Raw genomic sequence first — 25,833 nt, forward strand, 5'->3', positions numbered from 1 at the left:
CAGGCTGGACATTGGGGCTTGGAGCAGCCTGGGACAGTGGAAGGTGTCCCTGCCTGGGGCAGGGGTGGCACTGGATGGGCTTTGAGGTCCTTCCAACCCAGATGGGTTCCATTCCACGATTCTCTGACTCTGTGTAGAGGGATTTTTGTGCTCACAGGTGAGGGAAGACATTTCCAAAAGCCCAGAGCAGGCACAGGTGCAGAACCAAGGCAATGAAGGCGTGGAGCCCTGGCCACACCTGAGGCGGGGAGGAACACGCCCACACTCAGCGTCAGCGGCCGTGGCACCGACAGAACATCCCAGCGTGGGGATGGAGCAACGCAGGGCTGCCTTTCACAACTCACATGCCGCTCGTGCACGGCAGCAGCAGCACTGGAAGGCAGCCTGTGGCCAGGGAGGGCACATGCCAGCAGAGCCAGCCACAGGCTCGGGCTTTCAGGCGGCTACCAAGGCAGGGAAAGGCGTGGGCTGGGTGGTCACGGGCTGCAGGTGGAGAGCAAGCACCTCTGCTCTGTGCAATACCTGTGGCTTTGGCCAAGCACAGGTGTTGCACCAGCTCTCCCCACACCGCTGGCTGCTGCTGAGACCTTCAGCTTGGTGCTTTTCCAGAAGGGACGTTCAGCCTGCTGCTGTTCCAGAAAGCCCTGCAGAGCTTTTGCGACTTGCCCCTTGCTACCACGACACCTTTAGGACCTCAGGGCCGTGAGGAGGCTGCCTGGGCCACTGTCACTTTTCACGGGGGCTGGAATGACCAACTGTCTCCCATCCAGGCAGGCAGTAAGGCCTGACCTGTCCTTGGAGAGCTCAGCATGCTGCTGAGGCTTTGTAAAGATGGTAGAGCCCAGGCTTTTCTGTCACACCAGGAACTCTTCTAAATGACCCTGAGAGTTAGGAAATGACCCTGGGAGTTAGGAAATGGCCCTTTACAAAGAAAAGCTGTTGGCATTATTTTTTTTTTACTGTGGCTATCATGAGCTTAAGGTGCAACTCCATAGCTGGAATTCCTCCGCACGCCAGTCCGGCTGCGTCTGGAAACGCAATCCTCTGCAAGCGTGGAAGTCACGGCCACACGGAGGGAGGGACCACGGGAGTGATCAGCACTCATCTGCTAATTGGAGGGCACGTGACGAGGCACGGCAGGGTGCCAGCGTGGCTGGGCTCTGACACAACGTGGTCCTTTAACTGTGGCGGTGATGACAGAGGCACCAGCACTGCCACCACCAGCCCGCTCAGACGCACCAGTGGGCTCTGCCTGGTAACGTATTTTCCTCCGTGTCGCTCGGATCTGTGTCCTTTCGGAGCTGTCCCGAGGGGGGAAAAGCCTCGGTTGCTCTTTGTTACTTTTGGTCTTAACTCGCATCTTGGTGATACCATGGGGAGGTTTGCTGGGAATGTTTCAGGGGGCAGGGAAGTCTCATGGCGTGGGAGATCCACTGGGAGGAGAAGGAGGGAGGCAGAGAGCAATTCACAGTTCATGCTGCCGGGCTGAAGTTGAGCTCTAACTTTTGAGAGGCTGGCAAAACATTAGAAATCATATATAATATTAACTGTGTGCATTAAAAATAGACCTCTGCTCAGCTCAGGAGTCTCTAAGGTAATCAAAAAGGTTTCTGCTTTTTTCAGGCTATGCTTATTTAACAAATAGCCTTCCTATGAGGCTCTACCAGTTTCAGTTCATAGGATCCTTCTGTTTACAGTGAGTTTTGGGTACAAAAGCTAAGCAATAGAGAAACAGGAAAAGTATAGACACTGTCATAGCCCAGCCACCCTAAACATGTTCCTTCCATAGCATGAAGTCGCCCTTAAGATTCATTTCCTCCCTAAGACAGCTGGTTCAATGGTTTAGTTCTCGTATTGCACAGCTGGTTCTCCTCTTCTTGCCATTAAAAATGCAAAAAAAGGGTCCTGCCTGCTACCAGACCCTGTCTGTTACAGAGGGGTACAACAATTCTCATGTGGACCGTAAAGTAAACTGAAACTGGGAATTCCCTCCACTGTCCCAGCCCAGAAGACGATGTGTGATCTTCAGATATGTGAGGAACTTAACTCTTCATAAGCTAGTGGGACCAAACATTCATATCAAATCTGATGATAATAATAATAATCAACAACAATAACAACAACAGCATTGGCGTTGCTGGTTTTGTTGTTGTTGTTCTTGTTGTTGTTCCTATTCCTATTATTACTATCATTATCGTTATTTTTGATGTCATTGTTATTGTTATTATTATTTACACAGGCACAAGATGTGGCTGTTCATTGCAATCCTGCTTTTCGTACAAGCACCCACGAGCTCCGAAAGTGCCGCCGAGCAGAAAAAGGCTCTAAACCCCGAGACTCTCATGAACGTTGTAAGTCAGGAGAACTCTGAATTTCCAGTCTGAAAGTCTGGGCACGTTCAACTGGAGGAGAGAGGGTTGGAGGGCACATGGAGAGGGCTGGTGTTGTTGAGCTGCTGCCATACGACGCTGCCTCCACACCATCATTAACAAGTTCCTCCTCCTCCCAGCAGAATTAAGCGCAATTATCAGCAGGGCAGTTAAGAGATGGGGATAATCCCAGACTGAATTTGATCAGATATCTCCCCAGAGGGTAGAAATTTGTGCGTGGCTCCTCTCCTTCAGCTGCAGCAAATCGCTCAGGGCCATGTCCAGGTGAGCCCTGGGAGACTCTGAAGCTGGGTTTAGCTGGACCCGGGACATGGGCAATAAATTTGCTGCAGTTCATCTTTCCTGCCAGCCTCGTGACAAAGGGAGCACACAGCCACGTGTGAGCAGGACCACAGCTGGGTTTCACCAGGCGGAAACTTCCCAATCTGTGGAGCTTTCAGCATAAATAAAGCTCAGGCAGAGCCTCAGGAGCCTTGCAGTGAGTCCTGTGGGGTTTATCCCACTGCCCTTCCAGTCAGCCCAGCTCGGCAGGTTCCATGTACCGCACCGCCTTATCTGCCCGGCGCATCGGCTGGGAGCCTGATGTGCCATGTGCTCTGTCGGTGCCAGGCGTCAGGAGAGCGGGGTCGGCCGTCAGGAGAGCGGGGTCAGGCGTCAGTAAATCCTTTCGGTTTCAATCGTCGTGGTTGGAACCATTCCAAGCCCTGGAGGCGCCCGCGGCTGAGCGTCTCCTCTTCCCTTGGGCAGATCACCGGGGCGGGATTTGGACAGAGCATCCTCTGTCACAAAAAGTCCTCAGCTGGTCCAGAGACACCCCGGGCAAAGCCACGCTCCAGAACTCCGCTTTTACCGAGGGATGTGCTCTTCGAGTCAGACAAGCACCTCGGCTACGGGAAGTTTTCCACATGGGTTTTTCTTCCCTCCAGAGCCAAATCGTCTGCCACAGAGGGTACCCCAGCGAGGAGTATGAAGTTCTGACTCGTGATGGCTACTACATCCGCCTGAACAGAATTCCTCACGGAAGAGAAAAGCCTAACAGCAGAGGTAGGGCTCTATTTCGCTCAGAGCCAGCACAAAAAGCCCTGAATGTAAGCAGGTGAATGGATGAACCTGGCCAGGCAGGGGGAATAGTCATTGTTAAAGCAAAACCACTGAATCCGTGGCGTTTCTCCAATTTTCGGTCAAAGCTGTAGCGCCAGGACACGTCATCAAAATGCCCGTTTTGTATGTCCTCTGGCAGTGCAAGGAAGAGGCTTTGCTGGCCTTAATTTGGGGTGAGTGAATAGAGGGAACCTGGTTCAATGGAATGTGCTGTTTCTTTTGCACCCAGGGGCCAAGCCAGTCGTGTTTCTCCAGCACGGGATATTTGGAGAAGGCAGCCACTGGGTGGAAAATCTGGCTAACAACAGCCTTGGCTTCATACTAGCAGACTCTGGCTATGATGTGTGGCTGGGAAACAGCCGGGGCACGAGCTGGTCCCGCAGACACCAGCACCTTTCAGCTGACCAGGTGGAATTCTGGGATTTCAGGTGGGCTGGAGCGCGTTACAAAAGTCTGGCAGTGTTCTCTGCCTGCCACCAAGCTCTAGGCAGAGGTGGGTGCCTCCGAGCAGGCAAGTCAGAGCACCTAATCCTGGCACGGCCTGTCCCGGGGAGGATGCAGGGGCCGGAGCAGACCTGCCTGCTGACACGGTGCCAGCACCTCCCTGCAGCCGCCGAGAGCACGGGGCAGCGCTGCCTGCACGGGGACACGCAGAGACACCGGCCCTGCCTCGGGGGCATCCGCAGTGACACCGCTGAGATGTCCACAAGTGTCACTGCCACCTCCCTGCTTCTCGACCTTGTTGCCCCTCGTCCCCGAGAACGGCTTTTTAAGCTGCTACCGCCTCTCCAGAGCTGATCTTCAGAGCAGATTGCCCAAGCTCCTAAACAGGCTTTTAGAAAAACCTCACAGAGCAGGTCTGCCCTTCGCCACATCCCACCAACAGGCACACGGGCAGGACCTGGTGCTCCATTCCCCTCTGGGAAGGAGCATCCCCAGGAGCAGAGCTGGTGCTGTAATCCTGGTAGGAGCCGGCTCCGGGTCTGCAGAGAGGCTGGGTATGGCACTGGCACGCTGGCCAGGCTCTGCACAGCCTATTTACTGCTCACCACGGCCGTGGGAGGACTAAGCCCTTTCAGGGCAGGATGATGCCACGGCAGGAAGGATCCATGCCAGGAATTTCCTCCCGGAAAACCAGCCCCGGGTGTTAAGCTGGGCAATGCAAGGCAGCCAAATCTCACAGGTGAGTTTTCCCACCGATTGCTGCCTCATAACCAATGTCCCCCTGGTGTGTTGCAGCTTCCATGAGATGGCGATGTACGACCTGCCGGCCGCCATCGACTTCGTGCTGCAGAAAACGGGGCAGAAGCAGCTCCACTACGTTGGCTACTCCCAGGGCTGCACGATCGGTGCGTTCCGAGGGGCTGCCGCCGCCTTGGCTTGAAAAGCCTCATTGGCTTGGTCAGCAGAAAGCGGAGGGGTCCCCTCCGTGTGGGCTCAACAACCACTGAAGTGCCTGCTCAGCCAAGGGAATAAAGGTGTTGCCTCCCTTCGGGCATCTCTTGCACCAACATTTAGCAGGAAGGTGGCAAGAGATCTCAGATTCCCAAGTGGAGATAATTAATTAAACAGACCTGGGGCCAAGGGAACCCTCAGATTAAGCACCTGAGGAAAGATGGAGCAAGCCTGAGGTTGTTTTTCTGTTTTCTCAGCCTTTATTGCGTTTTCATCCATGCCCGAACTGGCTCAGAAAGTCAAAATGTTTTTTGCCCTGGCTCCAGTAGTGACAGCCAAGCACGCCAGAAGTCCCCTCATGAAGCTGCTCTTCCTCCTGGACAAAAATCTCAAGATGATTCCGGTAAGGGATTACTCCATACCCTTCTGCCCCAAAACTCACTGGTTCTGGAGAAGGGATCATGCCCAGACACAGCCCCTGGGGCTCTCTGACGCAGCAGAAAACAGTTAATTCCTGCTGATTTATCAGCACAGACACGATTCAGGTGCACACACAGACCTGGGCGGCCACTTTGTTGAGTGCATGTCTTCCTTCCATCTGTAGGATGAAAGTGGCCTTTACATGGGGGCACTTGTAGGGGCCCTAGACTTGAACACCTGGAAAAGAGCAGCTTTGCCATGTTGATTCCACGAAAAACAGATCCAGTGCTTGGGGGGAGGTGGGAGGAAGTGGAGAGTTGTGAATATTGATTTCCCTGGTGTGTGTTCAGTCAGCATCAGCTCCTGCAATGAGCTGTACACGTCTCTGTGGGGCAGGGGGCAGGGGGGAGTGGGTTGGACCCCTGGACGTTCCCTCGCTGCCTGGATGGTGGGATAGTCCAGGGGCTGGGCTGCAGGGAGGGAAAGGCAGGAAACGTGCGTTGCCCTTCGCTCCCGCAGCTGCTGCTCGGCAGAACGGACGCGTCCCTGCACATGCGGAAGCTGTGGCGGTTCCTCCCGGAGCTGTGCAGGCACACGCTGCTGCACAGGCCCTGTGCCAACCTCCTCTTCCTGCTGGGCGGCCACGACGAGAAGAACCTCAACATGGTGGGTGTGCCGTGCCGGTGGGGACGGGGGTCCCAGGGCCGCTGGCTCTGCCACCCGCCCTGCCCAGCCTCTGCTGCGGCCACTGGCCCCCAGTGCTCACAGCACGCAGACCCTGCACGGGCAACACGTGTCCCTCCGCCAGCTGCTTCTCCTCCTGGGACAGGAAAAGCCCCCAGGCTCTGCTGGGTGGTGTCAGTGGCCAGGTGGGCCTTGATAACGCCTCTGAGCTGGGGCTGCCTCTCACTGCGACCACCCCGGGTGCAGCCCCTGCTCTGACCCACCTGCTGAAGCAGCATCTGGGTGACCTCAGGTGGTCACTGAGGCCTTGGGCACAGCGCCCGAGCCTGGGTAACGTCTCTCACAGAGCTCACCCTTTATCCCCATCACTCTCTTCCTGGCGCTGTCTCGCAGCAATTGGTTTTTAATGAAAATTATATTCCTGAACCTGGTCCAGCTCTTCAGGCAGCGTGACTCAGCAGTGGCTGCTCTGGGAAACACCTGGCAGCTGCCACCCTCGCTCCCATCCGCTGGGAAGCAATGACAGCTGGGATATGTTTCCTTGCAGACACGGCTGGACGTGTACACATCCCACTATCCCGACAGCACCTCTGTCAAAAACGTCGTCCACTGGGCCCAGGTAGGACCCCTGACACACACACACTTCACCCCTGGCATGGTCCCTTCCCCGAGAGTCTGCTGTGCCCAGGCAGACGCGAGAGTTCAGGGATCTTGGACACTGGCAGCTCCCGAGAAAGTAAAGGCAAGAAACGAGGTGCTGGATGCAGGACGAGCTGCCCCGGTGCCTCTGGGGACCAGGGCACTGCAGGGCGTGCCCTGTGCTGTGCCAGGCAGGACAAGGGACAGGATGGGGAGGCCACAGATGGATGCTGACACCCCCGGTTTGGGCCCCCCAGGGATCCCCAGAGCAGAACTCGGGGACGCTGAGTTGGGGGGTAGGAGCCCAAGAAGAGGCTGGGGGAACTGGACGAGGAGGTAAAGGGGGACCCAGCAATATCTCCCCTGTCCAAAGGGGTCCTGGGCACCCTGGAGATGGACTCTGCAGCTTCAGCACTGGCTCTGCTGGAAGCAGGGTCAGGCTGGAGGCCCTCACACGTGTGCCTCCTTGCAGAGACAAATTACAGGCAATGGAAGCTGGAAAAGGTGATCAGGTTGTTGAAGGAACCCCAGCAGCACCCTGTGCACACACAGCTGGTGGTGAGCAGGATTTCAGAGGGAAGAGCGTGGCACCAGGGCAGTCAAGGAGTCATGTGCAACACCTTGGTTTGTCAGCCCATGGCTAGGGACGGGCCTGGAGCCAGAGGAGCACCCTCTCATGATGGGTCCCTCGAGGGGCCAGGAGATGCCAGACCCACGCAGTGGCACTCGCTGGCCTCCCACAGCAGATCCGTGCTCTCCTCCCAGGTGGTGAAATCAGGAGAGTTCAAAGCCTTCGACTACGGCAGCGAGAACCCAGCCGTGTACCAGCAGGTAGGAGCTATAGTGGCAGAATGGTGGGGCAGGGACAGAGCGGCCTGCAGGGACTGAGCCACTGAGAGCCCTCATGTCCCGCCAGGACACCCCGCCCCTGTACCGCGTGGAGGAGATGCCGGTGCCCACGGCAGTGTGGTCGGGAGGGGAGGACTGGGCAGCCGACTGGAGGGATGTGCGCCTGCTGCTGCCCCGCATCGCCCACCTCATCACCTACACCCACATCCCCGACTGGAACCACTGGGACTTTGTCTGGGGCCTGGATGCCCCCGGGCGCCTCTACAGCAGCATCCTGAGGCTGATGGAGGGGTCCTGGTAGAGTGGCGGCTCCCGGGGAGGGGCCGGTGGCCTGGGCCCTGTCCCTCGGCTGAGACAGCCCGAGGAGGGGGTGGGACGCTCCCTGCTGTCCCCTCCTTCCTGCTGGCCTGACACGCTTGTGGTGATGGTGCTTCCCACGCATCCCTTGGTTGTTGGGGTCTGTCCTCCCTGCTTGGGAGCTGCTCAGGGACCGGTGGCACCGTGCCAGGAGGGCAGCACCGGGGTCAGCCAAGGCACCAGGGCAGGCAGGAGCCACCGGTCCTGCTGGAAGGGCCCCGAGGTGATGGTGCTGACCCTGAGCTGTGCCAGGGGGACACGGGGACCCTGCCGTGACCCCACAGTGGCTGCCCAGTGGGTTGTGGATTAGAGCACCCAGCCCCTGAGGAGTTGGGAGGGAGCTGGGCCTGTTGAGCCTGGCTGTGGGGGACAGGCTGACAGCAGCCCCCAGCCCTGGCACAGAAAGGGGTGGAGGGGATGGAGGAGGCCAAACTTTTCTTGGCAGCAGCAACAGGTGATGCAACGAGGGGTTCTGGCCCCAAATTGCAGCCCAGGGGCATTCAGGCTGGATTTGGAGAATCCTTTTTCCCCAAGACAAGTCCCTAGGGAAGTGCAAGGTCTCCATCTGGGCCAAGCCAGGCACTTGCCTCCATTGTTTGGGCTGGGACTCGGGGGCCAGAGGTGCCCAGGAATGGCTGCTTGGCTCAGCATTGGGTATGACCATCCCTCATCCCCGGGAGATGGTGACCCCGAATGCCCTGGGCTGGGTTGCAGGGCCACCATCCCCACCAGGAAGCTGCTGCCAGGCTGATGTCCCAAGGCCGTGTGTTCCCACCCTGCTGCTTGCTGCAAACCTGGAGGTGGGGAAAATCCCTCCAAAATAAAACCCTCAAAGGCGGTTTCAGGAGCCTGTGCTCGACACCCCCAGCTCTTCCTTGCATGTGAATATTTTCTGGGGAGCTGCCAGGGCCAGCAGGGACACGGTAACCCCAGAGGCAGCTGGCACAGCTGGGTGGCACAGTGGGTTCTCCGAGGGTCCCAGCTGGGAGCATCCCAGTACATCCCAGTACCCTACCCCACCCCTGGGCAGGCGGCCGGAACGCTTGCTGGCAAAAAAACCCACCAGAGAGCCTTGGGAGTGGAGAGTCTTATTGTATTCATGAAGGTTCGGGAATCACGGGGGGCTGGGAGCGCTGGGACTGGCCCTTGGGGCAGCCCTGCTGGGATGTGTGTGGCGGGACAGCGGGATGATGGGCAGCCACGGCTCCTCCACCGTGCCAGGCTGGCCGGGCACGGAGTCAGGTGGATGAGACGGAGCGGAATGGGGAGAGGAGGAGGGTGGGGAGGTGGTCCCAGGGCTGCCCCTACTCCAGGAGAGGTCTCCTCTCCCACCCCGGCTTTCTCCTGCCCTCCGTGGGTGCAGGAAGCTGCTTCATCACTGCACCGGGACCCACGGGCATCCCTCCATCCCTCTCGCCGTCCCTTCCCCCGTGCCTCCCTCCATCCCTGCCTTCCTCCTTCGCTCCTGCCGCGGCTCGGGCCGCTCCAGGGGCGGTGCCGTTGGCGGCGGGCGGTGCCAGCGGCGGCGGAGGGCGGGACCGGCCGGCGCGGGCGGCCATGGAGGGCGGCGGGCGGCGGGTGGTGGCGGTGGGCGCGGGGCTGGCGGGGCTGGGGGGCGGCCCAGCGGCTCCGCGGACACGGCTCCCTCCGCCTGCTGGAGGCGGCGGCCCGCGCCGGCGGCCGCGTCTGCACCCGCCCCTTCGGTACGGGCGGGGAGGCCGGGGAGGCTCCGGGAGCGGGGGTGGGCGGCACCGGGGGGCGGGCCCGGGCCGGGGCAGGGGGCGGCCGTGCCGGGATGCGGGAGCTGCACCTGAGCCCGGGGGCCCGTCCCGAGTGGGCCGGACGCGTGGCGGGGGTGGCCGGTGCCGCGGGGGCCGGGCAGAAGCCGGTCACGGGTGGCACGGGGCAGCGGGAGGGCTCCGGCCGTTCCGGGGGCACGTGGCGCCCGCGTCCTGCTGCGCCCCGAGGGCTGCTCCGCGGCCGTGGCTCGGGGTGACCCCCCTCCCTCCCTCCCGGCAGCGTCGGGGCTGGCGGAGATGGGGGCACACTGGATCCACGCCCCTCGCCAGGAAATCCCGTGTTCTGCCTGGCCTCCCGCTACGGCCTGCTGGGCCCGGAGGCCGCCCGCGAGGAGAACCAGCAGGTGGAAGCGGGGGGCCACCCCCCGATGCCGTCCGTCACCTACGGCAGCTCGGGGAAGGTGCTGAGCCCCAAGGCAGTGCGCGAAGCCCGCGACCTCTTCTATGCCGTCCTGGCCTCCACTCGCGCTTTCCAGGGGTCCAAGGAGCCACCGTGGCCCAGCGTGGGCCAGTACGTGCGGGCAGAGATCGCCCGGACGGTGCCCACGATGGCGGGGGGCCAGGAGGATGCCCGGCAGCTCCAGCTGGCCGTGCTCGCCGCCTGCCTCAAGCTGGAGTGCTGCATCAGCGGGACCCACAGCATGGACCTGGTGGCCCTGGAGCCCTTCGGGGAGTACGTGTCGCTGCCCGGCCTGGACTGCACCTTCCCACGGTAAGCGCGGGGCTCCGGAGCGGGACACGCAGGAGCGTTCCGGGGGCCGCCCCGTCCCCAGCGGTGACTCCTCCCACAGCGGCTACAGCAGCTTGGCCGAGCGCCTGCTCTCGGATCTGCCCGAGGGCACCGTCCTGCTCAACAAGGCAGTGAAGACCATCCAGTGGCAAGGGTCCTTCCGTGAGGAAGGGGACGATGCCAGGGTTTTCCCCGTCCGGGTGGAGTGCGAGGATGGAGATGTCTTCCTTGCTGACCACGTCATCGTCACTGTCCCGCTGGGTGAGGACACCAACACCTTCCCTCTCCCCCCGCCTGTCCCCGCCGACCAGCTGGCATGGCTGGAGATGGGCAAGTGGAGGGATTACCTAAACCCCTTCCCAGCCTCCCCTCTCCCACTGGGAAGAGGTTGGAAAGGGGTTCGGGGAGGTCAAAGCATCTCAGACCCCATTTAGGAGCCCAGCTGAGAGCTGCCCCATTGCCTGCCCGATCTTGTGGCTGCAGGTTTCCTCAAGGAACACCACCAGGAGTTCTTCCAGCCTCCCCTTCCCGAGCGGAAAGCACAAGCCATTCGCCACCTGGGCTTTGGCACCAACAACAAGATCTTCCTGGAGTTCGAGCAGCCTTTCTGGGAGCCCCAGCAGCAGCTCCTGGAAGTGGTGTGGGAGGACGAGTCGCCCCTGGAGGAGCCCAGCGCTGACCTGGAGGCCAACTGGTTCAAGAAGCTCATCGGCTTCGTGGTGCTCCAGCCACCAGAGCAGTAGGTGGCTGGGGGGGGGGGTTGGGCATCCTCCAGGCCTTCTCCGTGCCACGGGCGGGCACAGGGAGGGCACGGTCCCGCTGGGCAGCAGCTCTCAGCCCCACCTCCCCGCCCCAGGCACGGGCACGTCCTGTGCGGCTTCATCGCGGGGAAGGAGTCGGAGCACATGGAGACGCTGAGCGACGCCGAGGTGCTCAGCGCCATGACCCGCGTCCTGCGCACCATGACAGGTGCCTCCCCGCCTCCCCGCCTCCCCGCCCGCCCGCAGCCCCGGCGGGTCTCTCCAGCCCACCCCTAACCCCCATCCGCAGGGAACCCGAGCCTGCCCGCGCCCAGGAGCGTGCTCCGGTCCCGCTGGCACAGCGCTCCCTACACCCGCGGCTCCTACAGCTACGTGGCCGTCGGCAGCTCGGGGGACGACATCGATGTGCTGGCACAGCCCCTGCCCGAGGACCCCCGCGACCCCCGGGTGAGGATTCAGGCCCAGGGGGCGCAGCAGGGACAGACAGACAGGGGTGGGGACAGGCCACTGCGGGAGCACAGGGAGGTGGCACCGCTGCCCCTTGTGGGGGAGGTCACCAATGCTCAGGTCACCTGCACCATTTCCGTAACACTCGTGGACACGCGGCTCCTCCCAACCGCTTCCCAGCATCCTCACGGGGCGGGGTGGGTGCCTAGGGAAGGCAAAGTGCCCACTCCTGGGTTTTTATGCGGAGCGAAGGGGCTGAGGCTGTTTCAGCACAACCCCGCGGCCTCCTGCGCTCACCCCCCCGCCTCACCGCAGCCCCTGCAGCTCCTCTTCGCCGGCGAGGCCACGCACCGCACCTTCTACTCCACCACCCACGGGGCGCTGCTGTCGGGGTGGCGAGAGGCCGAGCGGCTCAACCAGCTCTTCCAGGCGCCCGTCCCCGCGCCTCAGTCGTGAGGCGGCAAAATAAACGCCGGTGCTTCGCCCTTCGGTCTCCTTTATTGAGAAACCTCCGCGCCGGCGGCTTCTTCCTCTCCGTGGCAGGGTGGATGCGGCGGGGGTGGCTCCAGAGGGTCGCGGTGTTCGTTTAATACCAGTTGGTGCTGGAGATGGTGTAGCGGGGGTCGTCCAGCGGGTCCTGCGTCGGGCCTGGCCGAGGGGGGGGCTGCGGGGCGGATGGAGGAGCGGGTTGAGACTCAGAGCCGGCGGCGCGGGGGGTGCCAGGGCCAGCGGGGGGCCCTCTGGGCCCCCCGCTGGCCCTGGCACCCCCCGCGCCGCCGGGAGCTGCGGCCGAGCCCACCGGAGGCTCCGATGACGGCGGCAGCGGCTCCGCCATTGCTGTGAGTGCCGCCGCTTCCGGTCGCGCCGGAAGTGACGCGCTGAAGTCGCGCCGGAGACATGCGGGTGTGGGCAGCGCTGCGGGCGGCGGGGACGGTGCCGGGAGGGTTCCGGGAGCGCTTCGAGTTCGGCGGCCGCGATGTGGCCTCGTGGTTCCCGCGGCACATGGCGAAAGGTGAGCGGCGGCAGCGCGGCGGGCGGAGTTCTCCCGCGGAGAGCCCGCTGCGCGCTCACCCCGCGCTGCGCTGTGTGCGGCAGGCCTGCGGCAGATGCGCCTGGCGCTGCGCCGCGCCGACTGCCTCGTGGAAGTGCACGACGCTCGAATATCCTCCACACCTGCCGAAGAAGCCTCTCCCTTATCTCTCCAGACCACCCTTGCCCCTGACCACCTCCTCTCCTCCCCCATCCCGCCCATCTCCCGGTACGTGCTTCCTTAGCGCAGCCACATCCCGCTGTCGGGCCGTAACCCCGCGCTGCAGGAGGCGCTGGGCATCCGTCCTCACGTCCTGGTGCTGAACAAGATGGATCTGGCGGATCCCCGCCGGCAGCCGGTGAGCGCCGGGGCAGGGCCGGGCGGGGGCAGCGGTGGTGTCCCAGGCAGGTGACAGCAGTGCCTCTTCCCGTCCCCTCCAGGCAGTCTTGGAGCAGCTGAGGCAGCAGGGATGCTCGCACGTGGTCTTCACTGACTGCCAGCGTGATGTCAACGTCAAGAAGGTAGTGGGGCAGCAGCCCAGCCCCGCTCCCTGGCGAGCTCCCAGCCCCATGGAGAGCCCTCAGTGCTCCAGCTGGCTGCTCCCTTTCCAGCTGTCCCAAGTCCTCTGCTCAGCCCCCGTTGTGCACATCCCCCTGGCGCAGTGTCACCAAGCGAGTGGCTGCTGCCAGCCTGGGCACACAGTGACAGCCCTGTCCCCATTCCTCTGCAGGTTGTCCCCATGGTTGCCAGGCTGGTGGCCGAGAGCCCACGCTACCACAGGGCCGAGGTGAGACACATGCACGGAATATCCTGGGTTGGAAGGGACCCCCAGGGATCATGGATCCAGCCCCTGGCCCTGCACAGACACCCCAACAACCCCAGCCTGGGCATCCCTGGCAGCGCTGTCCAAACGCTCCTGGAGCTCTGGCAGCCTCGGGGCCGTGCCCATTCCCTGGGGAGCCTGGGCAGTGCCCAGCACCCTCTGGGGGAAGCACCTTGCCCTGATCTCCAGCCTGAGCCTGCCCTGGCCCAGCTCCAGCCACTCCCTGGGTGCTGTCCCTGTCCCAGGGAGCAGAGATGGGAGCTGCAGCCCCGGTGAGGTCTGACCTCGGTGTGCTCCAACTGAACAAACCCAGTGCCCCCAGGTGCTCCTCCAGACCCTTCCCCATCCCCATGTCCCTCCTTTGGACACTCTCTGACAGCTTTCGATCTCTTTTATATTGTGGTGCCCTGAAACTGCCCCCGATGCTCGAGGTGAGGCTGCCCCAGTGCAGAGCAGGGGGAGGGTCACCTCCCTCTCCAGCCAAGGGACAAGGCTGCTCCCACATGTGCCAGGAGTGCCAGCAAACACTGGGATATTTCCATGTGGCAGCTGCCTGTTGCTCCAGGGGTGGGTGGTTGGTAACCAGCTGCTCCTTGCCCATGTCTCCCTGGCTTCCAGAGCTCCGAGCACAACATCCTGGTGATCGGCGTGCCCAACGTGGGCAAGTCCTCGCTCATCAACTCCCTGCGGAGGCTGCACCTCAAGAAGGGTATTTCTGCGTGGTGCCAGGGCTCGGGGAGGAGGTGGGCACGGTGTCACGTGTGTCCATGACTGTCTGTCCCCCCAGGCAAGGCCACTGCGGTGGGGGGCGAGCCAGGAATCACCAAGGCAGTGCTGTCCAGGATCCAGGTACTATCCCCATGGGTGGGCTCTGCCTCCTGCGCCCAGGAGACCTCCAGGCTCACAGAGCACATCTCAGAGGGTTGCTCAGGTCCCCTTTCCAGCAAGACCTTAACTCAAGCTCAGTGCCTTGCTTGCTAGCCGTGTGGTGCTAATTACCAGCCCTGCCTTCCCCGTGCCAGGTCTGTGAGAAGCCCCTGATGTACCTGGTGGACACCCCTGGCGTGCTGCCCCCCAAGCTGGGCGATGTGGAGACGGGCATGAAGCTGGCGCTGTGTGGTGAGGTGGAGGCTGTGGCCGGGGGGGGGGATCCCACAATGTGGCCTCAGGGCTCAGTACCCAAGGCTGGGGTGACACTGCTGCTCACAACCCCTGGGTGTGAGGGGATGGAAGGAGGGTTGGCCAGGGCTCAGCAGGGCTTAGGGAAGCTGGGGCTTGACCCTCTCTTCCAGGAGCCATCCGTGACCACCTGGTGGGGGAGGACGTCATGGCTGACTACCTCCTGTACACCCTAAACAAGCAGCAGCAGTTCGGGTGAGCTGGCGGGGAAGCAGGGAGGGGTCCCAGAGGGTGATGGAGATGCCATTCCCAGGGCATTCTGGGGGGAAGCGGTGCTAGCATCCCCGATGAGCCTTCCCCTCCGGCAGGTACATGCAGCGCTATGGGCTGGGCCAGGCCTGCGACCACGTCGAGCCCCTGCTCAAGCACGTGGCCCTCACCCAGGGCCGCACGCAGAAGGTGAAGGTGCTGACAGGCACAGGTGGGTGCTTGGGGAGATCTGGGGTGCAGGGCTGGGATTTTGGGCATCCCAGGCCAGGTCCAGGCTGCGCTGATGCTCCTGTATCCATTGCCATCTCCAGGGAACGTAAACATGATGATGCTCAACTACCCAGCTGCTGCCTACGAGTTCCTGCGGGACTTCCGAGCAGGACGCCTGGGTAGGGTGACACTGGACTGAGACCTGTCACTGGACAGGCACTGCCTGCAGCCGTGTGGACTGGGGACACCTCAGCAGGGAGCTGTGGTGTGTGATTGAAGCAGCTCTGCCAGAGCTGCTCCTGGTTTTGGGCAAGGGGCCGGAGGGAGAGGATGCCCCGTGGTGTTGCTGTTGTGATGCTCCCATGGAGAGCTGTACCCGCCCCTGGGAGCCTGGGGCAGGGCTGGTGCCTCCGGCTGGGACCTGGAAACCGCCAGGGAGCTGTTTCCTCGCTGCGGTCTTGGCCTGCTCTGGAGCCTCCATCCCGAAATAAAGCCTGCGTGGGCAGGGGCCGGGCGCTGGCCATCCCAGGGTCCCGCCCCTCGCCCCGCATCCAGCCACACCTGCTTTCGCCCAGCTTTATTGCCGCCTCCTCGGCCTCCGGACACGGCGAGGCCACGGACAGGGGCGCGGTGCAGAAGGGTGCCCGTCAGAGCCGGCGGGGCCTGGCTCGGTGTGGAGGGGTGGTGGTGGAGGGTCTTCCGCGGGGGTCCTGCCCCGCCGGCGGTGGGTGGCCATTGCCCCGGGAGCCGCTGCTCGCCCGAGGCGTGGGGCTCAGCCCCGGGGGGGGCGGCCGGTCCTCGCGGCATCGTGGGTGCACCGGACACAGTCAGGTCCCCCGAAATCCATCAGCGGCGGAGGAGGGCGGCCAGCGGGCAGAGCCAGGGCAGGGCCCGGCCCGACGGGGTCCCGGCCGGCGCGGCGGAGGTCCAGGCGCTGGCGGCCGCCGTCCAGTTGCCGTCGCGGTACTCGACGCCGTCTCCCGCTTGCAGCTCTCCGGACAGCCGGGCCCGGCGCAGGGCCGCCCCCGCCGCCACGCCGGCCGCCGCTCCCGCCGCCGCCGCCCCCGCCACGCGCAGGGCCGCCCCGGCAGAGCCGTACCGGGGCACGGCCGCCCTTGGCCGGCTGCGGGCCGCCCCCCGCGCCGCGCCGCGGGCCGCCCCCCGGGCGCCGCCGCGCCCACCCTTGCCGGCCACCGTGTCGCAGAAGGTGGCGGCCAGCAGCACCAGCGCCCAGCACGCCGCCGCGCTCCGCCGCATCCCGCACCTGCCGCAGGGAGGAAGGGAGAGCCCCGCCGCTCAGCCGCGCCCGGCCGCGGGCGGGGGACCGCGCACCGACGTGTCCCGCTTGCGCGTGTGCTGGGGCCGCGCACGCGTGTGTCACCGCACACGCAGCAGCCCGCGCGTTGCATAAACGCGCTCCCCCCACCCCTGTGGATGATGCTCTCGCACACGCACGCTCCCGCACGCCCCTGTGGATGATGCTCCCGCACACACTCGCACACGCGCGCTCCGCAGAATCCTGTGGGTGATGCTCCCGCACGCCCCTGTGGATGAGGCTCCCGCACACGCTCGCACCCGCGCGTTCCCCTGCCTTCGCACACACCCGGCCGCGGGGCACACACCCGCACCCCCTCCCCTCCCGCGGGGCTCACCGGGCCCGGGGATGCCGCCGGCTCGTTCTGCTCCTCGCCGCTCCTCCCTGGCCGCGCTCCCGCTGCCGCGCTCCCGCCGCGCCCCCCGCACTCCCCCCCACTCCCCGCGCGGGGGGCGGCGGGGGAATCCCCCCTCCTTTCCCCTTCCCCTCCCGTTCCCCGCGACGCCTCTGAACAGCCCAGATCCCGCCGGCCCGGCCCCGCCCGCGCCCCGCGGCGCAGCACGGCGGGACCCCCGTTCGGGGCGGGGGTTCGGGCCCGCGCCCCCTCCCACGGCCCGGGGGTCCCGGCCCCGCCCCCGGGCCCGCCTCGGCCAATGGGGAGGGCGCGCGGCGGGGCGGGGCCGCCCGCACCAATGGGCGGCGGCGGGAGGGGCGGGGCCGCGCCGCGCTCCGCCATGGCCGCCCCGCTGCGCGCGCTCCTCCGCCCCGCCGCCGCCGCCGCCGCGCTGCCCCGAGCGCGCCTCCCGCCGCCGCTCCGCGCCCCCCGCGGCGCACGGGGCTGCAGCGCCGGTGAGCACCAGGGGGGCACCGGGGGGGGTGGGCTTGGCCCCGCCCGGCGCTCAGCGCCGGGCACCGCGTCCCTGCTCCGGACACGGTCGTATACTCGGGCGGGCGTGTGCCCAGCGACCTGCATGTGGTCCCTGGGCTGCGCACCAGGCCATGGCACCGGGCACCACGTCCCTGCTCCACGTACGGTCCCAGCGCCGTGCACGGAGTCCCTGGGCTGTGCACCAGGGCCACGGCACCGGGCACCGGGACCCAGCACAAGGTATAGTCCCAGCACCGGGCATGTGCCCAGCGAGTTCCACGTGGTTCCTGAGCTGCGCCCGAGAGCCCATCACCGGGGCACCGGGGCCTGCGCCATGTGTGGGCAGTGGCGCCGCATACCAGGGCACCGGCACTGCGGCCCAGCACCGGGCACCGGGGTCCCTGGTCCGTGCACCAGATCCCAGCACCGGGTGCCTGGACCACGCACAGTGTCCCAGCACAGGGTGGTCACGGGGCTGCAACTTCGCGGGCCAGGGTGGCACCGGGAGCTCCTTTGAGCCAAGCCCCCGCTGACGTCCCGCCGGCTCCCGGTGACCGCTGGCATCAAGGTCGCCTTTAAATAGCACGCAGTGACGGTGGCCAGGTGTTGCCGAGGGTGTCCGGGGGTGTGCCCCGCGCCCGGCAGCCGGTGAGCTAATGGGCCGGTGCTGGTGCGGCGGGCAGGGGCTGCGTTCCAGTACCTGCTGGTACAGAAGACGGGGGCACAGAAGAACGTGGGGCTGATCCAGCTGAACCGGCCGCAGGCGCTCAATGCGCTCTGCGAGGGGCTCATGGCAGAGCTGCGGCGGGCGCTGGAGGCCATGGAGAGCGACCCGGAGGTGGGAGCCATCGTCCTCACCGGCAGCCAGAAAGCCTTCGCAGGTAGGACAGGGGCCTCTCCTCCCCCCAAAGCTTTGGAGGGGATTGGTGTCCCACTGCACTTCCCTTTGCAGCTGGCGCGGACATCAAGGAGATGCAGAATAAAACCTTCCAGGAGTGCTACAACAGCGGCTTCCTTGCCGGGTGGGACAAGGTCTCCATTGTCCGCAAACCCATCATTGCTGCCGTCAATGGCTACGCCGTGAGTGTCCCCCACGTCTCCCTGCACCCCCTGCCCCCACCCTGGCACCCCCTGACCCATCTCTGCCTCCCCTGTCCCAGCTGGGAGGCGGGTGCGAGCTGGCCATGATGTGCGACATCATCTATGCCGGGGAGAAGGCGCAGTTCGGGCAACCCGAAATCCTGCTGGGAACCATCCCAGGTGAGCAGCAGGCACCTGCCAGGGGCTGCCATCCTGGCTGGGGTGGGGACACCCAGGTATCCCTCTCTGAACCTTTCCCTTCCCTAAATGCCCCAGGCGCCGGCGGGACACAGAGGCTGACCAGGGCAGTGGGGAAGTCGCTGGCAATGGAGATGGTCCTCACCGGGGACCGGATTTCGGCGAAGGAGGCAAAGGAGGCAGGTAGGGACATAGGACAGCCCTGGCACCGCAGGGATCTGGTGAGGAGCCATTCCCCCACTTCCCACTGCCCATCCTAGGTCTGGTCAGCAAGGTCTACCCTGTGGAGAAGCTGCTGGACGCAGCCATTGCCTGCGCTGAGAAGATCGCCAGCAACTCCAAGCTGGTGGCCGCCATGGCAAAGGAGTCAGTCAATGCTGGTAGGGGCTGGGGGCCAACTGGGAACCCCCTTGGGGGACTGCGAGGCCAGGCAGAGGGGTCTCCCCAACTTCTCCCTTGCTTTCAGCCTTTGAAACTACACTGACGGAGGGGAACAGGACAGAGAAGCGCCTCTTTTATGCCACCTTTGCCACCGTGAGTAGGGGGATCAGCCCCATGGCATGAGGGATAACAGGGCTGCTGCAGCCCCCCCAAACCTCACCTCTCTGCTTGTCCCAGAGCGACCGCAAGGAGGGCATGACGGCGTTCGTGGAGAAGCGCAAGGCCAACTTCACCGACAGCTGAGCCCGGGAGGTGCAGGTCCCTGGGGTGGTGCAGGTCCCCACGGCCACCTGCAGCCCGTCCACCCCCTGCCTTACCCCGCAGAGGGGACTGGGACCCGTCGGCGAGCGATACTTGCTCGGGGTGACAGCCAGCAGTGGGGACCACCTCTGCCTTCGCTATTAAAGGGTTTTCTAGGTGCTGCCGGGAGATGGGGCGTCCTTGCTGCGAGGTCCTGCCTTAGCTGGGAAATGCTGGGGTTCACTGAGACCGCCTGTGCTCCGTCACGCTGCTCTCCGACTCTGGGCTGGGCAAAAGCAGCCTCGTGGAGCACAGGTCCATGTGGTCCCCAGGAAGGGGACAGTCTGTGGCACCTATGCACTGAGTTTGCCTGGCCTCAGCCTCACCTGGGCTGAACTGAGGCCGGGACGATGGGCTGAGTCTCCTGTCCCAGGGCATCATCCTCATCCTGCCTGGCATCTTGGAGTAATCCTCAGGGGGGTCCTGCAGGTTTGGAGGCCCTGCACTTAGCAGCAGGTTTCTGGCAGCAATGAGGGCCCGTCAGGATGTGGAGAGGGGAGTGGGTTTATTGGTGAGGCTCAAGGCTGGGTAGGGAGGGGCAAATTCCCCCAGGAAGCCCCAGGGGTAGCTCCCACCCCTCATTTCACGGCCTGGGCACATCTCCTTTCAGCTGTGGTAGATGTGGTCACGGTCCTCCTCTGGCCCGTTCTGCACCTCCAGGGACAGCATCCGGAGTGGCCTGTGGGTGTCAGCCTCCCTGGCATCATCCTGGGGGTGGTAGAGGTGGTCACGATCCTCCTCGGGGCCATTCTGCACCTCCAGGGACAGCATCCAGAATGGCACACGGGCATTTGCCTCCCTGGTATCATCTTGGGGGTGGTGGAGGTGGTCACGATCCTCTTTTGGTCCTGCCTGGACTTGGGGTGGGCCCCTCTGAGCCCAGGCACTGCTGGAGAAGACCTTTATACCTGGGTCACCCTCCTCCGGTGTCCCAATGGCTCCTACGCCCAGGATGCTGGAAGAGGGGAGCAAAATCAGCAAGGAAAGGTTGCCAAATACCACCCAGGATTCCCCAGGGGAATCCCACCCCACCGGAGTGCAGGGACCCTGGGGAGATTCCCCACACCACAGGAAGCAGCAGTTGGGATCTCAGGGAGCAAAGGGGCTAATTTAACTATTTGTTCCACAGAAGGGATAGAGAAATCAGCTGGAGTTTGATGCCCAAGGATTTTGGATAATTTGAGGGAAGGGGAGAGGAGATGGAGCTGGGAGCCCCTTAATTTTGGGGGGCACAAAGCAACAAGGGGAGTTCATTCCCCCCTGAAACACTTCCCATTTTGGGGTGCTGCTTTATTGGTTTTTACGAGCCAGATGCGAGCGCCTCTTACATTTCCTCAGCCAAATCCTGCTCCATGGCCAGGTCCTTCCACCTGGAGCTGCTTAGAGCCTGTGGGGAGACAAGGGGTGCTGCTGGTCACACTTGGGTCCCCTCATCAGAGGGGGCAGCAGGAGGGCAGGTTGAGGAGGGGGGCTCACCTGGGTGCTGCCGGGGGCCAGCAGGAGGAGGGCAGTGCCCAGCAGGACGGTGGTGCTGCAGAGCCCCATGGCCCTCGGGCTGGAGAAGACATGGCAGAGACATGGTGGCACAATGAGCCGTTCCTGTGCCCACAGCTCGTCCCTGACCCCCAGCACCCACCCTGCCCACCGCTCGTGCCCACCAGAGCTGGCAGGGACCTACCTGTCCATGGCTGCCTCTTGCCACACCTGCCCCGCACTTTGCCCGGCCCCGTGGCAGCCCGGCCCACGCGTCCCTGGTGGCACTGGGTGGATCCAGGTCCCGGTGCGGCCCATCCCACGCGTCCCTCGGGCCCTGGGTGGATGCAGGTCCTGCTGCTCAGGGTGATGGCACATTGCCGTGCACCCATGGGTTCCCCAGGGCAGGCAGGTCGGTGTCCTGCTGACCCACAGTCTCGGGAAAGGGGATGCACTCCTGACACTGCTCCCCAAAAGCTCCAGCAGCTTCTGTGAGGGTGGGGAGTCCCAGATGTCGCAGAAAAGGTGGAGCTGCTCCCTCTTGCCTGGGCAGGGGCTGCACTCTGCCTTCTCCGCTGTCTCATTCCTGCTGTGGGGTCAAGGCACTCCTGGCTCAACTGTGGCCCTTCCCTTTGTTCTCCTCCACGCCTGGCATCGTGGGATCCACATGGATGCCTTCACCTCTCCTGCAACAGGAGTGACACGGGTGATTTGGGGACTTTCAGTGCCCCCACTACTTCCCAATACACTGTTTCTCCCCTGGAGATCTGGAGGCCTGTGTGAACCCAAAGCCTCTCCCTGTCGTATGTCATAGGTTACCCTGTTTCTGTGTGTGGATCATGGCAGAGTGTGTTAAGAAAAAGGGCAAATTCAAGTTTTGACTTGAAATAAGGATTTTTGACAGCCACTGGCCATCTGGGAGATACTTTGTTGCCCATGGAGTCTGGGAAAAGCTGGTGGCCCAGAAGAGAGCCAGTCACGAGCCCTGAGGCTGTAACTGTAACTTCAATTTGTTTCCCAGTTGCAAGGGCAGGCACTCAGGGACCCTGGACTCTGGGGAAAGGGAATTCCCAGGTCACAACTCGTGGACCTGAACACCTAAGGGAGAGCAGACTGACTGCTGCCTGACCTTTGTACCATCACATGCCAAAGCCTGCAGGCATCTCCAGCACCATGCAGCCGCTTCCTATGCCCAGGTATGCCAGTGCAGGGAAAAAGCCTCATCAGGGGCTTTAGTGTTGGGAAGTGATTTTTAGACCCCGCTGAGAGATGACTCTGGGCAGATGTGGGATCCTGGCTGCGGGGGTTGCCTGCTGGAGACAGCACTCTCCAGAGCCCACAGAGCAGGGATTAGGGCTGGACAAGCTGGCTGAGTTTTAAACAGAGAGAAGCTTTTTAAAACTCACCGGGAAATCTCCTACATCTCCGTAAACATCATTCCCTGCTCCCATTTGCAAGGATTTTTCAAAGCCCCTTTGATCCTCTATTCCTCACAGAGAGGGGGAAGGGAAAATCTGCAATTATAGGTCCTAAGCTTCTTGGATGAACATTGTTCCAGAAACCTCTTTTTTCGTCTTGTGCACAATTTTTGAGTGTCAGGGTTCACCAGGACCCCAAGGCCAGTGGCTCAGTGCTTCCAGTTTTTCCCAGGAGGATGAGATTACAAATGAAGGGAAAGGCAACAGGGAGAACAACCTCCATCCCCACCTGATTCGGGCAGCATTTGCAGCAAAGGGAGGGAGGTTCATTCCGCACATCTGACTCCGCCTGGGCTTCAAAACAGCACTTAAATTCTCTGCAGAGCAATTCCGTAAAAATTCCTTTTATTTTTTCACCTGGTTGGAAGTCACTTTATTTTACCCCCCTGTGGGAATTCTCCTGGCCCAGACAAACCTTTCAGAGCAGGTGCCGGGGTGCAGAGGGGACTTCAGCGAGATGGAGAAAGCCAGAACTAAGGACCAATGGGTTTTTTTCCCCCCATTTTCTTTTCTCAAGTGATTCCAGCTTCCATACAGTCATGTTGTCATCTCATAACTTCTTGAATCTATTTTTTCCCCAAGAGGCAAAAAATAAAACACCCAGTCCTGTGCAGTCTCAGCTGCAGAACAGTCTCCTTAACACTTCAGCACACATTCTGGGTTCCCCTTCCTAAAATCTTGAGGATTCTTAACTCAGCTGGTACCGGTTCTGTTTGACATCAGGAACCCAAATGCTGGCATGCCCAAATGCTGGCAGAGCTTTAAGTGGTTTGGGTGGTTTATTCCATGGAGTGGGAAGTATCCCTGGTGGCACTGGCTCCACGCCTGCTCATCTTGCACAAATCTGCTGCACTGACCTTCAGACTTTCTTCCTTGGTCCTTTAAATCCTCGGGTGGCACCTTGTCCAAAGCAAATTGTGGATGGGATCCTGGAAAGGGAGACAGGCTTTAATCCATGTTAACAGCCCACCCCTCACAGGCTCACTGGGATGCTTTATGCTCTGTGTGGCAGTTTAATCTCCCAGAGTTTAAGCTTCCAGAGGAAAGAGCAAGGTATGGGAGGAGCAGGACCTGTAAATCACCAAATAATTTAAGAAATGGGTGAAATACTGGTTGGATTTCCTGTGTATTCTGCACATTCCCATTCTGGAGGCCTCTCCCCTCTTTACAACCAGGTGTTAAGTGTTACCAAATGTACCACTTGGGCAGTTGCAGTGGTTTATTATGAGGAGCAGGAGAGCAGAAGCAGCGTCCTGCAACGCTCTGGGAAGAGATCAGGTGGGCAGACAAACACAGCTTCCACGGCATACCCACGTTCTGCCCTTCCTTACACTTTGCTCTTTCAAAAATGGCTTTGGAAGCACACGTGGGATTCCTGGCTGCTTTGTCTTCAGCACAGGAACGCCCCAAGTGATGCTGCACAGGGCTGATCAGATGGAGCAGTCCCAGCCCCTTGTGCCCGTGGAGGCCAAGGTACAGACCTGGATTTGTAGAGCCGTTTCTCTGGCAGTGAGGGGCCAGGGCTGGCTGCAGGCTGAGAGATCTCCATGTTCTCCTCAGGCCCTGTTTCCATGGGATTCACTTGGAATTGCTCTGCCATCTCCACGCTCACATCCATGGGCACGCTGGCGCCCTGCTCTGCAGGACAGCTCGTGTGCTTGGAGCCACTGCAGAGACAAAATTTTACATCCTGGCTCAGCAGCTGCCACGTGAGCCCAGAGCCAAGGAAATCAAAGGTAGTTCATGAGGAAACAAGTCCAACTGGGATGGATTCCTTCCCAATATCCCATCTATCCCTGCTCTCTGGCAGTGGGAAGCCATTCCCCCTTGTCCTGGTACTCCGTCCCTTGTAAAGAGTCTCTCTCCATCCTTCTTGTCGGCCCCTTCAGGCACTGGAAGGCCACAGCTGGGTGACCCCAGAGCTTCTCTTCTCCAGGCTGAACAATCCCAACTCCCTCACGCTTTCCTTGCAGGATGGGAGGAAAGTTCTGCAGTTACCTTTTCACCTTCTTGGGCCTGTCGAAGCGAAAGTCAGCAGGATAAAGGTGCACAGTCACCAAGTGATCCTTCCTGTCCTTGCTGCTCTTGAACTTCTCCGTGCAGCCTTCCACCAGACACTGGTACTGAAAGGCAGGGAGGAGAAAGAAAAAAAGACATCACTGGAAAAAACAAGTGCACACCAACCACGAGGCAAGGGCTGGGCATGGCAGCTCACCATATTTTGCTTCTCGGCCATTATCTGGAAGAGGGAGTCGTGCCACTCCAAGATGTGGATATCCAAGAGATTCCCCGAGGGAAAGGAGCGCTTGCAGAAGGAGCAGACGTTCCTGTGCAGGGTGTTGTAGTGGTGCTCGTAGCTCTCCAGCGTGTCAAACACCTGGCTGCACCCGGAGATGTGGCAGCTGAACTCAGACACCCTGTGGGGAAATCAGAACATCCACGCCTTAAGCTAAATTAGAGCCTTAATTTCAGCTGCAAATGTCCCCTCTACATGACTTTATCACAGAATCCCAGGATGGTTTGGGTTGGATGGGACCACAAAGCTCATCTGATTCCAACCCCTTGCCATGGGCAGGGACACCTTCCACTAGACCCACACCTGCAGCCACAGTACTTGTGGCATTTTTTTTGTGACTAATACTTAAAATTAAATGCCAGGTGCAATAGAATGAAGATCATTATGGTGCTGGCAATTGGAAACTTACTTGTCATCAGAAACTTATTGGCCATTATGGCTTCAGGATCATCTAGATCATCCTCCTGTTAAATGGTGCTTTGAAGAAGAATAAACAAGCAGCAAGGTAATAAATCAGCTGTTTGACCTAAAAGTTGCAGTTGTGGATGACAACACTGTGCCAATGCTTTTTTAAGCGGCATCCATAGGTGAACCTCACACAACACTCAAAAGTACTTCCTGGATTTTAAACACAAGAGCAAGACCAAGATCCTCCCCCAGGCAGAGCCCTCCCGGTTGGAGCTGTGGCAGCTGCAGCAGCCCAGAGAAGCTGAGGCTGCCCCATCCCTGGCAGTGTCCAAGGCCAGGTCGGACGGGGCTTGGAGCAACCTGGGATAGCAGATGTCCCTGCCCATGGCAGGGGGGTGGAATGACATGATCTTTAAGGACCCTTCCAACCCAAACCATTCCTCGATTCCATGACAGACGGACTCAGAGCTCGCCCGCAGCTATGGCGACGAGACTGCCTCACTTACTTGGGTCTCTCGGCCACCTCCTCGAGGCTGGTGAGGACGCCCTGCAGGTAGAGATGCCTGTGCACGTCCCCATCCTAGAGAGGAGCAGAGAGCGGCTGTGGGCGGGCGGGCAGGGCTGCATAACACAGCGCAAACCCTTCTGCTCCGGGGGAAGCCGCGCTGGGAGCGGCCCCCACACAGCCCCGCGGGGCTCGCCGGGCGCGGGGCCGCCTCACCTCGAAGAGCGGGTGTTGGGGGCCGAGGCGGAGGCGGCGAGGGGCGAAGGTGAAGGGCGGCGTGGGCTGAGGGCGCTGGGGGCGGTGCTGGGACGGGGGATCCTGAGGGGGATTCTGAGGGAGCCCCTCACGGAGCAGGAGCTGAAGCCCCGGCGGCAGCGGCAGCATCGCGCGGGAGCGGGGCACTGCGCATGCGCGGGGCGCTCTGCCCGGCGCGCTCTGGGGAGTGCG

The 25,833-nt window shown here is 62.0% G+C and overlaps 6 protein-coding genes across 9 annotated transcripts; 4 read left to right on the forward strand and 2 right to left on the reverse strand.

Moving 5' to 3' along the window:
• Positions 1-1,100: 1,100 nt before the first annotated feature.
• LOC104695100 (lysosomal acid lipase/cholesteryl ester hydrolase-like) lies at positions 1,101-8,906 on the forward strand. 2 transcript variants are annotated; one of them, XM_039553899.1, is made up of 10 exons: positions 1,101-1,255; positions 2,240-2,351; positions 3,317-3,434; positions 3,721-3,919; positions 4,731-4,840; positions 5,213-5,289; positions 5,826-5,972; positions 6,538-6,609; positions 7,395-7,460; positions 7,546-8,906. In XM_039553899.1, the coding sequence occupies exons 1-10, from the start codon at positions 1,194-1,196 to the stop codon at positions 7,777-7,779; spliced, it is 1,197 nt and encodes a 398-aa protein (XP_039409833.1). In that variant the 5' UTR covers positions 1,101-1,193; the 3' UTR covers positions 7,780-8,906. The 2 variants fall into 2 exon arrangements, with proteins under 2 accessions (XP_039409833.1, XP_039409832.1); XM_039553898.1 differs by having other exon boundaries at positions 1,105-1,255; positions 5,144-5,289.
• Positions 8,907-9,392: 486 nt separating this feature from the next.
• Positions 9,393-12,057, forward strand: PAOX (polyamine oxidase). The gene is given in 9 exon segments (XM_039553897.1): positions 9,393-9,446; positions 9,448-9,538; positions 9,855-9,890; positions 9,893-10,346; positions 10,426-10,625; positions 10,848-11,103; positions 11,221-11,333; positions 11,415-11,572; positions 11,888-12,057. Coding segments are annotated over 9 exon segments (1,503 nt in total). The 3' UTR covers positions 12,029-12,057.
• A 142-nt stretch (positions 12,058-12,199) lies between these two features.
• MTG1 (mitochondrial ribosome associated GTPase 1) lies at positions 12,200-15,584 on the forward strand. 3 transcript variants are annotated; one of them, XM_039553902.1, is made up of 12 exons: positions 12,200-12,288; positions 12,356-12,584; positions 12,668-12,732; positions 12,856-12,960; positions 13,043-13,123; positions 13,333-13,389; positions 14,044-14,134; positions 14,213-14,274; positions 14,448-14,544; positions 14,718-14,799; positions 14,913-15,025; positions 15,126-15,584. In XM_039553902.1, exons 2-12 carry the CDS (start codon positions 12,470-12,472, stop codon positions 15,221-15,223), a joined length of 966 nt encoding a protein of 321 aa, XP_039409836.1. In that variant the 5' UTR covers positions 12,200-12,288; positions 12,356-12,469; the 3' UTR covers positions 15,224-15,584. The 3 variants fall into 3 exon arrangements, with proteins under 3 accessions (XP_039409836.1, XP_039409837.1, XP_039409838.1); XM_039553903.1 differs by having other exon boundaries at positions 14,721-14,799; XM_039553904.1 differs by lacking the exons at positions 12,200-12,288; positions 12,668-12,732 and having other exon boundaries at positions 12,454-12,584; positions 12,847-12,960.
• Positions 15,585-17,073: 1,489 nt separating this feature from the next.
• ECHS1 (enoyl-CoA hydratase, short chain 1) lies at positions 17,074-19,355 on the forward strand. Its single transcript, XM_039553819.1, has 8 exons — positions 17,074-17,188; positions 17,891-18,088; positions 18,160-18,287; positions 18,368-18,467; positions 18,564-18,668; positions 18,746-18,865; positions 18,952-19,019; positions 19,104-19,355. The coding sequence occupies exons 1-8, from the start codon at positions 17,074-17,076 to the stop codon at positions 19,167-19,169; spliced, it is 900 nt and encodes a 299-aa protein (XP_039409753.1). The 3' UTR covers positions 19,170-19,355.
• A 90-nt stretch (positions 19,356-19,445) lies between these two features.
• PRAP1 (proline rich acidic protein 1) lies at positions 19,446-22,413 on the reverse strand. The gene is made up of 4 exons (XM_039553822.1): positions 20,905-22,413; positions 20,703-20,781; positions 20,555-20,613; positions 19,446-20,181 (listed from the first exon to the last, which is right to left on the reverse strand). The coding sequence occupies exons 1-4, from the start codon at positions 21,075-21,077 to the stop codon at positions 19,833-19,835; spliced, it is 660 nt and encodes a 219-aa protein (XP_039409756.1). The 5' UTR covers positions 21,078-22,413; the 3' UTR covers positions 19,446-19,832.
• A 92-nt stretch (positions 22,414-22,505) lies between these two features.
• On the reverse strand, positions 22,506-25,805 carry ZNF511 (zinc finger protein 511). Its single transcript, XM_039553821.1, has 6 exons — positions 25,603-25,805; positions 25,388-25,461; positions 24,393-24,594; positions 24,176-24,300; positions 23,659-23,844; positions 22,506-23,106 (listed from the first exon to the last, which is right to left on the reverse strand). Exons 1-6 carry the CDS (start codon positions 25,768-25,770, stop codon positions 23,037-23,039), a joined length of 825 nt encoding a protein of 274 aa, XP_039409755.1. The 5' UTR covers positions 25,771-25,805; the 3' UTR covers positions 22,506-23,036.
• Positions 25,806-25,833: the final 28 nt, after the last annotated feature.

This window comes from Corvus cornix, chromosome 6 (assembly GCF_000738735.6).
Source record: "Corvus cornix cornix isolate S_Up_H32 chromosome 6, ASM73873v5, whole genome shotgun sequence".
NCBI classification, from domain to species: domain Eukaryota; kingdom Metazoa; phylum Chordata; class Aves; order Passeriformes; family Corvidae; genus Corvus; species Corvus cornix.